At 44.9% G+C, this 13,073-nt stretch overlaps 1 protein-coding gene across 1 annotated transcript; it reads left to right on the forward strand.

Moving 5' to 3' along the window:
* Positions 1–425: 425 nt before the first annotated feature.
* On the forward strand, positions 426–2,718 carry NEUTE1DRAFT_72462 (uncharacterized protein; the record flags this gene model as incomplete). Its single annotated transcript, XM_009857966.1, has 3 exons — positions 426–647; positions 715–763; positions 823–2,718. The coding sequence occupies 3 exons, from the start codon at positions 426–428 to the stop codon at positions 2,595–2,597; spliced, it is 2,046 nt and encodes a 681-aa protein (XP_009856268.1).
* Positions 2,719–13,073: the final 10,355 nt, after the last annotated feature.

Genomic DNA, 13,073 nt, shown 5'->3' on the forward strand with positions numbered 1-13,073 from the left:
CAACTGGCGCGGGGCGGTGAGGCAGCGTATCACTTTAAACATTAATACCTGTAAGTCGCCGCCTCCACTGCCAGCAAACCTTATCGATAACACTGATAATCTACGATAAGATAAGATGTGTACAGTTGCCGCAACTCAGCGGCTGTCCCGTCGACCATCCGGTGGCGATCCGTCACGACTTCCCGCATCGGCTCTCTGTTTGGTCCGTGCTAGCGCCCCGTAGCCGACCCGATTGCGTTGGTCGTCCGTCTGCTTACATATCTCCGGCACCCGAGATACCCATTTGCGGTGCCGCCACCCTCCTTCAGTGCAATTTTTCTCCGAATATAAACTTCTCGTTCTGTTCCTAGTTCCTTGATAACGATACCCCTTCACTGTAGCATTCAAAACTTGGCAAAACCAAAGGAAATATACGCACAGAAAAGATGGTACTTCGCAAAGACCAGCTCGAGCTCAAGCTCAAGGACGATGAACAACTAATTCGCCAAGGCGTCCTCCGCAATGAGCATCCGTTTGATGATTCCCCAGAGTTTCATGAATTCATACACGCGTGCCGTCGAGGCGATCTGAAGCACTGTCAGGAGTTGATCTCAGGTGGCGTCAACATCAATGGCAAAGACAAATATGACTATACTCCACTCATTATCGTATGTGATTTTCTCGAAAGCCACCTCATGCTCTTTGATTTCTGCAGTAGCACTGATACTTCAAAAGGCAAGTCTGTGCGGGCATTATGAACTGGTGCAACTCCTGCTAGAATCCGGTATGTCCTATCGCAAAGCGCCAACTCTCCACCATCCAGTCACTTACACGCAAGCCCAGGTGCTCTGGCCGACCCCGATTCATTCGAGCGGGAGCGCGCGGTCTACAACGCTCTGAATAACAAGATTCGGAATTTGCTACTTTCCTATGATTACACCAAGACTGCGGATCCTTTACAGGCTTGGTCATCCCATATCACCTCGTTGCTTGTCCGCGAGATTCCGAAGACGACAGACATCAGTCTCCTCACAGCTTCTGAATCGTTCCATCTGCATAAATTCATCCTCTCTTCCAGGTCGCCCTATTTCCGAAGAAAATTCGCCGACGCTCCTGAAACGAGCACTTGGAAACTATCCCACTCCATTCCTGTCGAGGCTTTTCGGGTCGTCATAAGATATCTCTATCTTGGCGAACTTCCACGCGACCTTGTTGGACCTCGGAGTACAGCCACTGAGGAAGAGGTTTTCAAGGGGATCGGCAAGCTCTGCAAGCAGCTCGAAATCGCCCACCTGTGGGAAGCTGTTCTTTCAACGACCGACCGACGCTTGGCGCGCCAGAGGCATCAAGATGAGGTCCAGCGTGCTCAGGCTCAAGTAACTGCTTACTTCCGAGACACGGTCCTGAAGCACAAGTTCACAGTTGACACTTGTCGGGTGGGGGATGTGAAATGGCCCCGAGACAACGCTATTTCCGCAAACTGTTTGTTGCGTACGGACGAGTTCGACGAGGGTGAAGAAGATGTCGTTGAGCCCGCGGAAGAGGCGCTCATATCTCGTAATGGCATTCCCATTGGCCCGACAGCGGCGTTGAACTCAACAAACGGAACTTCGAATGGTGCGAAAAAGCCCAAACGCTCAGTCCTCTTCCCGGTGCATAAAGCCTTTCTCATCCGCAGTCCCTATTTTGAAACCATGTTCTCCTCCGAGTTCATGGAAGCCAAGGAAACCGAGCATCTCCACGTCATCAAGGTGGACTGTCTTCCCGAAGTTCTGGAGATCATCCTAACATTCCTCTACACCGAGAGGTCTGACTGCCCGCTCGAGCTGGCTCCGGATCTTCTCTACGCGGCGGACATGTTACTGTTGGATAAGCTCAAGACCAAAGCTGCTGTGGCAATTAGCACTCTAGGCAGCGGTACCAGCAACGCACTGGTAGACCGTACCCATGGTGGGGCCGCGGAAGACCTACAATTGCCACCACCCGCCACGTCGACTTCGACACCTTCGAGCGGGCAGCAACAAACACCAACTGGATCATCGCCGGAAGCGGATGGACAGTCAGTCGAAGTGGAACCCATTAACGTCTACGATGTCATCCACGCCGCCTGGGATCTTGAGGTTCAGCGTCTGGAAGACTTCGCCGCCCGGTACCTGGCCAGTCGATTGGAGGACTACATCGACGAAGAGGAGTTCGCCGAATTGATTCAGGAAAGTGCGTCCCGGCTCAAGAGGCGTGAGGAGACGGACACTATTGAGTTGCTGGACGATATTCGGTATTACCTGGGCGAGCGATTTCGGTTCCGGTTCGAGGGTGATGGAATTGAAGAGATGTTGAATGAGGAGGGCGAGATTGATGCTGCTCAGATAGAGGACCTGGCATTAGAGGCTGAGGATGGGGAAATCCGTCTCGAACAGTCTACTGACGGCCAGAGGGAAGTGGGAGGAGAGGAAGTGGGGAAAAGCACTGAACGTGATGGTGAGGAGGAGGGAGGTGGTGGTCTACGAACATTGGACGGGAAGTTGGTTGAGGATGAGTTCGTGTCGGATGCGGTCAATTACCAGATCTTGCTGGAAAAGATCGATAAGATGCTTGACCGTCTCAAGCTGGGTGCTTGAAGGGCCACGAGCGTTTACAGGAAAAGATACTGCATCATGGCATTAGATGTTACATATGTTACGACTGGATACAACGGTGGTTTTGTATGAATATGGTTCGCATAGAAGTTGTTTGTTTGTTTCAGGTGTCTCTCTCCCCCATCGCAACGCCAAAAACTGAACTCGGTTTTTTTCGCAACATCCTCTCTTTCCAGAGCAAAAATCGGTAGGCCAACAACATCATCGTCTTCTATTGTAAGCGCAGCCACGTGTCTTTGGTCAGAGAAAGAGGGAAGGATCCCACAAAATGTGTTGACAGTGCTGAGATATCTGTGGCACCAGTATCGCAAATATTGCCTTCCTTCCTTTACGCCATGCTCTCAATACTTGGTGCGGGCTTCCGCCCCAACGACGAACGTTGTCTCCAATTGCTCTACCCCTTGCTTATATCCCGATATCAATAAAACAATATTCTTTGCTTTTCATCGGACAGGCTTCTTTGTTTTGGGAAGCGGTCGCGAAGAAATTATATCATCCCTTACATACTACGAAATGAAAAAAAAAAAAAAAAAAAAAAAAAAAAAAAAAAAAAAAAAACTACGACTATCTATCAACTCAACATCTTAAAGTCCCATTGCCATCCATCACAGAACGACTCTGAGCTGATGTATATTGAGTTACCTACCCAATCATTGCCTCTTCCAACAATCAGCCACCCTCGGGGACCGGCATGTAACACCACCAAAAACAATTTAAAAAAGACGGGGCCCAGGTAAGGTTGCAGTAGGGGCAGGAGTGACCCATGATTTCCGGTGCCGTTAAACGTTTCAGCAGCGAGTTCATCAACCAATATCACAACCACTAACAAATTATTCAAAAGTACATGGATCACCGACCAACCCTCATTATAGACTTGCCGAACTTCCTACCCGTAGATATGTACCATGTAAACCAAGCACGGCACAGATCCCTCCTGGCCACGGCCACGGCTAGCCCCTGAATGATCCCCCCCTCCCCCCTCCCTCAAGTCTTCTCCACGACCCCATGCTCTTCGGCAGTTCTCTAAGCCGGGGTCCTTGTTGTCTCGAAGCTGTGGATGCTAGTGAGAAAGGAGAGAAAGCAGGGGAGGATTGATATCAAGCCTCTTCTGGTGGTGATGATTACCAAGGTAATTAGCCCGCGCACTGGAACATGCTGCCTCTCTTGCATCCATAGTAGGTAGAAGCTATGTAGCGTGTGTACTGTACATTGAATATCTGAAGATGCGATTGGATACTTAGTCGTAGGTTGGAGGTTTGAAACACGGGACGGCGGGGGACGATCTCCCGCACTCGCATCCGGCTGTGATGCTTGATGTACATTGGCAACTGGCACATCTGCATTTTTGATTCATTTACGCAGTACAGCCAGCAAAGGGAGGATCTCTTGTGTGTAGTCAGCTGCTTTCTGATCTCTGATCTCTCATCTCTGATCTTAATGTTGTGAAGTGCCGCTGAACATAATGAAGGACAGCTCTGACAGGACTGTGCGCGGCTTATCAGCTTCGTTCGTTCGTTCATCGTTCTTTGGTAGTTATGTGTAGACTAAGTAGGGGACCTGATGCGCCTGGTTTACGTGAGCGGTAGACGCGCAAGTATGATGTTGCTGGCGTAGATACATACACATACATACATAGGTACGTAGAGAAATGTAAGCAATCGTGGTATCCAGAAACACCGAGCGCACAAGCGCGCCTCATCCACTGAAGTCTTTCTTCTCCCTATACACAGAGTACAACCCACCACTCACTCATCACACTCGCATTTCACTTTCACACTTACACCTGCTCACGCGTGCCGTACGCACATGGCATGGCACATCACACTACACTACAGTACTTGCTTACTAAATACGTAGCGACAACGACGGCCGGCAGGGGAATGTTTGAAATCGCGATGTGATGTGATCAATGTCTCAGGTCGAAATTAAGCCCTCCACGTCGGGCACGCCCCAAAACACCCCTTCGGGACGTCTAGTCTCGGTTCCAACTTCCTTCTTCTTCGCTTCCCCCGTGGACCCAGTATCATGGTTTCCATGCCTTTGTTCTGTAGTGTAGTAGATAGGCCGGAATGGTACCTTACGATGAGCGGAAAGAGATCTTCACTTCACGCCCGCGGCGGGGGTGGGCCTGCGGGAGAGAATGGACTCAGGTGGCTGAGTTGATGATGGCGGATTTGTTGGTAGTCATTGTAGTGTAGTTCTTTGCTTTTATGTTGCCTAGTGGGTTAGACGAGATGATGAACTACATTTGATCGGGAGGCTGAACCTGGAGAGTCGCACGGGTTTCCTTTCGTCGAAGGTTGAAGGAGATCACGGTGGCTGTGTTGTGGTTGACAAAAAGCTGATGCCTAGCATCTTCCGTGTCCCCAAGTTGTTACCTAACAAGGTGGTGAAACAAGGAGGCTTCTCGGGAACGACTCCCGGAACATCATTTGATTGTGCTTCTCCTCGTGCCTGCCGGGTGCGTAGGTACTGCGATACATGTACTTTACATAGCAAGATACCATGGCCCCGCTGTGGGCAGTTGCAGGGATATGAAGCATTCAAGGCCCCGCAAATAAGCTTTCCGTACAATACAGTACAGTGCAATACAGCACTGTCCTGTAGCACTTACTGCACAGTACACACAGAGTAGCAGAAACTACCATTCAAGTTGCCTTGTGCGAACGGTGGAAGGGAGAAGAGGAAAAAAGGGAAACAATGGTGACAAACTACCAAATGTTGGAAACAAGGCTAAACGGGTAGCAGTACCCTGTGCCTGGGCCCTGGTTGCCTGTCCATCTCAGGATGGCCCCACTATATGTATGCTAGCCCCTGACTCGCGAAGTCCCGAAATGCCATGGGAAGCGAAGCGATGGCTGGGAAGAAGCTATCGTCCGCTTCTGGACTTAGCTTCTAGAAATATGTCTCACTGTCGACTTGCTTTGTATAGCCGAGTCGCATAATGTCTCACTTCTTTGTCCGTCAGTAGGTATCTTTACTGTTGTCGTCGTCGTTGCCGTCGTTTTTGATACCTGTCTCCTTGAGCTCATAAAAGGACTGGTCAAGCACGTAGAAAGGAAACAACAACATACAAATGCTACCACAATTGCCTACCTCTCTCAATGACGGGCAAGCAAGCAAAGGCATGGAAGAAAAGCAAAGAACGAGATAGGATCGTGTTAACTGGGGAACCCCATCAGCCTATCTATGATGTGCCATAACAATGAAGAAAGTTGGCTGCTGATCCAAGGCGGAACTTGACGTTGATGATCGCCAACGCCATGCAGAAAGCCATCGTTTCAGCCGACTGAAAAGAGCAAAATGCCGCATATTCTCAATCAAACCGGATTTATCTTATCCCCTTTACGGTCTAGTAAATCTATAAAGAACCTCCGTGCATGCGAGGCGGCCAGCGGGGCCGGTAAGCTGAGCATACCACTCAGAGTGACTGGCAAGTCTGGCCCCAAGTCTGTCACGCAAGTGACACGCAGCCGATCGAGCGACAGCTGATGTGCTAAACTATGTTGAGCCTAGTTCCCGTGTTCAGAAATCTAGGTTGAAATTAAAAAGCGGAAGCTGACAGCTGGATGCGAAGATGGACTGGAGACATTACCTATGCCGGCATATAGTGCACTGCGTAAAATGTTAGCGCGGTGGTTTGCAAGTGGCATGGACTCTTATTCTCGTGAGATGGCTGGGACGCTCACCTCTCACGCGACTCAAATATAACTCAGAGATCGTTTCCACGCTATATGATTGATCTCTGTCAAGTACATGAGTCTTTGACACCGTCAGTTAATGCTATAATTTTCTGCGCAATGGAAAAAAATAAAACTGTGACAGAAATAATCGAGCTCCTAACGTTGTCGGCGGCCTCCTGATTGGCACAAGACCCCGTATTGAGCTAGCATAGAATAACGAGTACCTGAAAATTACGACCAAGAACCCCGGTAACGGACTTGATCATCATTCACAGGGTTAACAGTATTCCCTTTGATGCGCGCTGCGGATGTAGTGTATCTGACTGGGCAATTTATCGAATATCATCGATCAAGGCACAGGGGGAGAGACTTGCCTCAAGCCCTCAACACGACACGTTTGCAACGCTGCTAGGGGAAACCCGGGCTCTCATCATGTACACTAGTAAGTTTAAAGCTTATTGAGCGGAAATCTCCGTGAGCCCGAATCAGCACGGGGTTTTCACGGCATCGAAAACACCTCGAAAAGTTCCATTGTCGGCTTCGATGCCTACGCAGCGAGAAGTGAACACGATTTCCCGTCGTCACATGTGTACCTCAGCACAATAAAAAAAGTCGCGATTCAGGGGTTGCTGGTCTTGACACAATATGGAGCCCTGGCTCGGCCGTATTGTTGCTGCTCTCGGTCTTTCGGCTTGATGGAAGCTGGAGCACCCGCTTGCGACGGGGAGCTCTGGATCCGCACGGCGCACGGAGTGGAAAGTATATGCTGGGAAGCCATAGATCCCTGGAACTTGCAAGCGGAAAGCGGTATGTGTTGCGCGGCCGATGATGGCACAATGGCTCGATAATCTGCATGGATCAGACAGATCGTGTGGGGTTTTGGGTTCATTTCGACCTTTGTCCATCTTGGAACGAGTTGCTGGAGTTGTTGAGGGATAACTGGAGGCGTCTTCGTATCGATAACCTTGTCAAGCATACGCAGGGTTCATGTTCGTTTTTATCTTGTCGAACCTGGACAGATGGAATATGTACTGCGACGGCAATTTTTGTAAACTTCTTTTTCACAATCAATAATTTTTGATTCATTTACTTAATTGTCTTTCTGATTGGGAGGTAACAAGGGATTCCAAAACATGATCGATGGTTGCGGTTTTGTTGGTCGTGTCAGTGGCCACCAGGTGAAACAACAGGCATCGAGTCACCCATAGAATGTTTGAGCTTTGGGAGGAACCTGACTTCATATCTTCGAGGCCTCGTCTCATGGCTTCGGTTGCACAGACATGGCGGGAGGGTTGTTACTCAGCATGAACAGTAGGCGTCGAGACTAATGAAGAGGCGTCATGAGCCTCGCGTGACTTAACCGCCGTTTTTCAGTGATACATTATTTAGGCGGGCGGCTGAGAGGCCTGAAGAGAAACCACTGTCGAACTGCTATTCCGCTGTCAATGTCTCAAGTCAGGCTGTGGGTGAATTTCTCAGTCTCAAAGCCAACTGCGTAATACAGGGTGTGAACGAAGATCATTGCTGGACGAGGTGAGGTGATAGAAACCCGAGTACGCTTCACAGCCACAGAAGGCAGGACGAGACGAGCCTCATTCGTATTTGCCAGTGACCGGCGCTGCCTGTCTTGAAAGGAAACATGCCGTGATGCAATAAGGCCAATGAGGTGATAAGGTTGACCCTGATATCGCGAGTTTGGCAGACATGCAAGTGGAAGTGCTCGACTCACCACCGGAAATGTCAAAACCACACAAATTCCGCCGCTTCCGCCCCGGGACCACCCGCAGGCATCTTCCAGGCTGAGGCGCAACCAACGAAACCATGCGTATTGCTGTCGAAGACTATTCGTTGATCATGCAATATTAGCAGGGTCGATAGCAGGAATAATCATGGAAAAGAACATTGGCATAATCTCATGTTGCCAATGCAAATCGATGCCAATGATGCTTCGCCGTGAGAAGCCACAGAAGCCCCCCAACAGGGAGCTAGAGGAGTTTCTTAGTTATACACTAGCGCTGACTGCTGAGCGCTCAGGTCACTCGCCTTGGTAACGGCAAAGTTGCGATACAAAACACGATAGTAACGTACTGTGTCGTACGCCCATGACATCAGCACCTGGCAGCTTTCTTGACAGCCCCTCCGTAGCAGCAACCGCCATCTCGGCAGCGGGCGGGCAGGCAGAGAAGCAAATGTTGATCCCATCCACATGGATTGGGGAACATTTTTGAGAACAGACAAGGATATGGGACCCCGGTCTCGCTTGGCGAACAGGCTGATCGACGGTGATCAACCGAAATGCGACAAGGGGGCGGAATCTCATTGCTCAGTTGGTCGATGCTGGCCCATGCACGAGAGGAGGGGTCAAAAGTGTAGTCTGGTCGTCGAGGGAGGGGGGTCGCAGGTAGACGAGGGATGGGAGGGGTGAGAAAAAGAAGACTGCAATGTGGGTTGATAGTAGGAAATGGAGGGAGCACCATCAGCATGAAAACTGGTGAAATGGGTTGGTATGCCCTCTGGGCGCTAACCTCGAATGGTACGCAAACCGATCACGGGCTGAAATTGTACGGATGCTAGAGAAGGGCGCTAGAAATAAAAATGAGACAAGGGTCGTGAAATGGAGGCATGACGGGGAAGGACGACCAACTGAAGTTGACGAGTCTACGACGACGATGACCCCCCCCCCCCTTCTCTTCTCCCCTCCCCTCCAGCCAGCGACAGTGGGTACACAAGAAAGCAGGAGCTGCAACGGGCCAGGGAGCCCCATTGGTGGAAAACGACGTCGGACTCGAAGTTGCCTTCGCTCGTCCTAACGGTCTTTCCATGCCTTCTATTCCCCACCCCGCCACATCCCACGGCAGCTTTGCACCGAGCCACGGCAGGACGTGATTGGCGCCGTGGCCCAGAAAAAAAGCAAATCGACAAAAGAGGTGCAGACTCCTTCCAAGAGAAGGCCACACTTTTGCTTGCCTTGCCGTCCGTCGTCGAAAGACACCACCACTCTTCATCATCATTGTCGAAATTGCCTGCCGAGAATAGTGTACCTACATATGTCCCTAGGTAAGACAACATCACCCCAAGCTAGCGATACCATTATGGCTGCTGACGAACCTTACCCAGAACGGCGAAATCTCCGGTAATGTACATATCCCGTAATTCATCTTGCACATCACCGCCAAGGGATCCTCGTGAATGTACTGCGGAAGATGGTGAGGCTCTTTTCGACCAGCTGCAGCGTTCCATGAAAGGAACTGCAACCTGAAATTATGACACAGGTACCATCTATGAAATAAACGGGGCAGGTACCTGCAGTGTATTTTACCTTGACAGAGTGCCCCTGCGGCCCCTCCTCCCCGTTCGAACCTAGGATCTTCCGCAGGGGTTGGGCATGACGCTGACGCGGATGAATAATTTGAAAGGGAGAGAGGGGGAATGGAAGATGTGATGGGTAACTTCCTTAAGGCCCAGATCGGCTCAAACTTTTCCTGTCAACAGTTTGAAAAAGACAGGGGTTTTTGCCGCCAAGATTGATTTTTTTTTCGATTAACCAGCTTGGGCAGCGGAAACTCTAGGAAACTTGCCTAAATTTGAATTAGGGTAGCCGAGAGAAGTTACTCGCTAATGTAGGGCATATTACCTTCTACATATGGCTAGAGATTGGTAAAATGACTAGAAAATTAGTGTTTATCGACGTGTTTTCTATTAGAAGCCTAGAAGTAGGTAAAACTTAGAAGTTTAAGTATTTTTATGAACTTTTAAGTATTTCCGTACTAAGATATATAATATAAATAGGATTAAATTGTCGATAAACGTTATATTTGCCGAGCTGTATTTAAACTTTATATTTTAGGTTATTAGAACTCTAGTATATTGTAATTACTATATAATTGTATTTTTTAAAATCAGTCTAGTATAGACCCGGGTTGTATTAATTACGCTGCTTTCGTATTTATAATATTAACTGCTATTTATATTATCTTTAATTTAAAGAAGAGGAAGGCTTTTAAAGTTATATACTATAGTATAGACTACGCTAAACGGTTAATTAATAAGATATATTACGGTTCGGTAGTTTAATTTAAGTAACTTTTTATAATAGATTGATTTACTTTCAATTTATTAGTATAATAACTTTAAAATTATACCGGTCTAGAAGCTAATTAATATTAGATAGTATATTAGAAGTTTATAATCTTTTTATACGTTATGGCTTATTATAAGTTTTAACGAATTACTTCGTATAAATTTTAGATTAGTTAGAGTATAGTATTTACTATTATAAACAATATACTCTTTCGATTTGAATATTTATACGTAGTATATATATAATTGCTACCGGATAATTATTTCGATCCTAACGTCGAATTAAATCTTAGTTTGAATGCTTTTAATAATTATATTAGTACGATTAATAGGACCTATATTGTTACTTTTATTAAGAGGGATAATTAGTTGAGATAGTATAACTATAAGGGTAATATATCCTAAAATATATTTATTATTATTAAATTTAATTACTCTTTTACGTACGTATTAGTAGGAGTAGAGGGGTTGATAAACGATACTTTACTTTATAATTAAATATTCTCGCGCTTATTTTATATCCTTCGAAATTAGTATTATATAATAAATATTAGGTTTAATGTAAGGTAAGGTATTATAATTCCTTTTTTAAATATTAGATATTATTTTTAAAATTGGAGGAATGTAGACGTATAATTAAAAGACCCTAAAAAGTTATATAATTTATAGTATATTCGTATTCGTATTATTGTGGAGTATATCTTTAGTTATTTAAAAAGGTAATAGAAAATTGTAAGGATTATACTTTTCGAATATAGTTTAGAGAATTAGCGGCGAATTGTATACGCGGTAATAGCGTTTTATAATTTTATCTTAAAGTATATTAAATAACCCTACTAATTGAATTAAAATAAAAAAAGGTAGATAAAGTAGGTAAAAGTAAGGGCGCAGCGGGTTATAAGGGGTATATACTCTAATTATATTAAATAGAGGGTATTATAATTAATATAGTATAATTAGTAAAATTATTTGAAAAAGAGGAGGAGATAATATAGTAGGTAGAGTAATAAGGTATAGGAAGGTATAGTAGTAGGGGGAGGAGGGGGGGGGGGGNGGGGGGGGGGTATCGACGTAGGGTTAGCCTATAATGTGGTTACACTGTACGCCTCCAGTCTAGAGCCATCGACGGCTCTAATTACGTACAGTCCTACGTACGTGTACGTGTACGGACTAGCCCAAATTAGGCTCTCGCCTATATAGCTAATCCTCTATACACACTTCCCTTCTCCTCCCTCGTACAATAATATATATCCTACCTTACCCCTAACGGTGCCCTCTCACCCCGTAATAATTTATTGTACTAAACTATTATACTACGTACGCTTACTAGTAGAAGAAGATTAATCGCAATTGTATTAATTAATTAATTAAAACTTAAGCCCGCGCGATTAAGACCTTCATTGCAATTCTAGACCTCGAATTAAGTAATTACTAAACCGAATTTAATAATTAAATAGTTCGCTCTCTCTTTTTCTCCCTCCTTTATACTTACCGGCGTATTAATTTAATAATTAATATTTAATCCCCTAATAACCGACAACTTTTTAGTAATTATAACGATTAGTATTCTTATAGCGGCCGACCTAATTAATTATAATTACTATTTAAATATCTTATAAGCGTTTAAGACCCTTAATAACTAAACGGTTATTGTTCGTAATATCTTAATTAATGACGTTTTTAGGTTTACTATTTTCTTAATTTTTCGTACCATATTTATAACCTTCAACCGACTTATTTACAAGGACGTTATTAGCGCAAAAATAGGAATACGCGAAGTAGAGGAATTATTCAATATTATTAAATCCTAAATAATATTTACCTAATAAAAAATTAAATAATTTAATAGTAATATTATTATAATCTAAACTAAAGCTCTCTTCTAAGTATAGGAGGCTACTAAGAATTATAAAACTATAGTTAAAGCTATCTATAATACCTATACCGCCGAAGTCGGTTCCCTACGAGCGGATATCGCCGCCTTAAGAATAGAATTTTCTATTTTAAAAGCTAATTCTAAAGTTACTTATTAAAAATAGAAGGAGAAATATTAAAAAACGATTAATGATTTACGCTAACGCTTTATCGCCGTTCGAGCTTTTAATATTACCCTCCCGGACAATAATTCTAGTAACGATAAACCCGATACTATAACTACTACGGACGACGGTAGCGGCTATAGGTTAGTATTATATATTACTATATTGCCTATATTTAATAGTAAAGATACTATTATCGAACGTTCTATTAAGTTTCGTATTTAGCGCTTCCGTATTTAGTTCGTTTAGTCGGACGACCCTTAACTCTTTAATATTAAGCGTAAGAAATTCTTATTTATTGCCTACTCTATTAAAGGTACTCCCTTCGAAACTATTAAATTCGAATTTACTAAGATTTTAGCCGAACTCCTAATTAAATAGTTTATAGCTGAGGCCCTCCTAATGAAATTTACTACGAAGTAAAATAATATTAATATTATTATTTATTTTTACTATGAATTTAAGGAGTTGAAAATAATTAAAAGTATAAAGTAGTAAAAATTCGAAGATAATTTTACCTGCTTAATTAATCGCTATAATTTTAATAATAATATAAAGATCTACTATTTGCGCTAAAAGATCTCGGACTATATCCGCGCTACTATTATTTACTAAAACCCTTAACCTACTAATAATAAGTATAATGAATAATTAAC

Source organism: Neurospora tetrasperma (genome assembly GCF_000213175.1).
Source record: "Neurospora tetrasperma FGSC 2508 unplaced genomic scaffold NEUTE1scaffold_81, whole genome shotgun sequence".
Classification (NCBI taxonomy): Eukaryota; Fungi; Ascomycota; class Sordariomycetes; order Sordariales; family Sordariaceae; genus Neurospora; species Neurospora tetrasperma.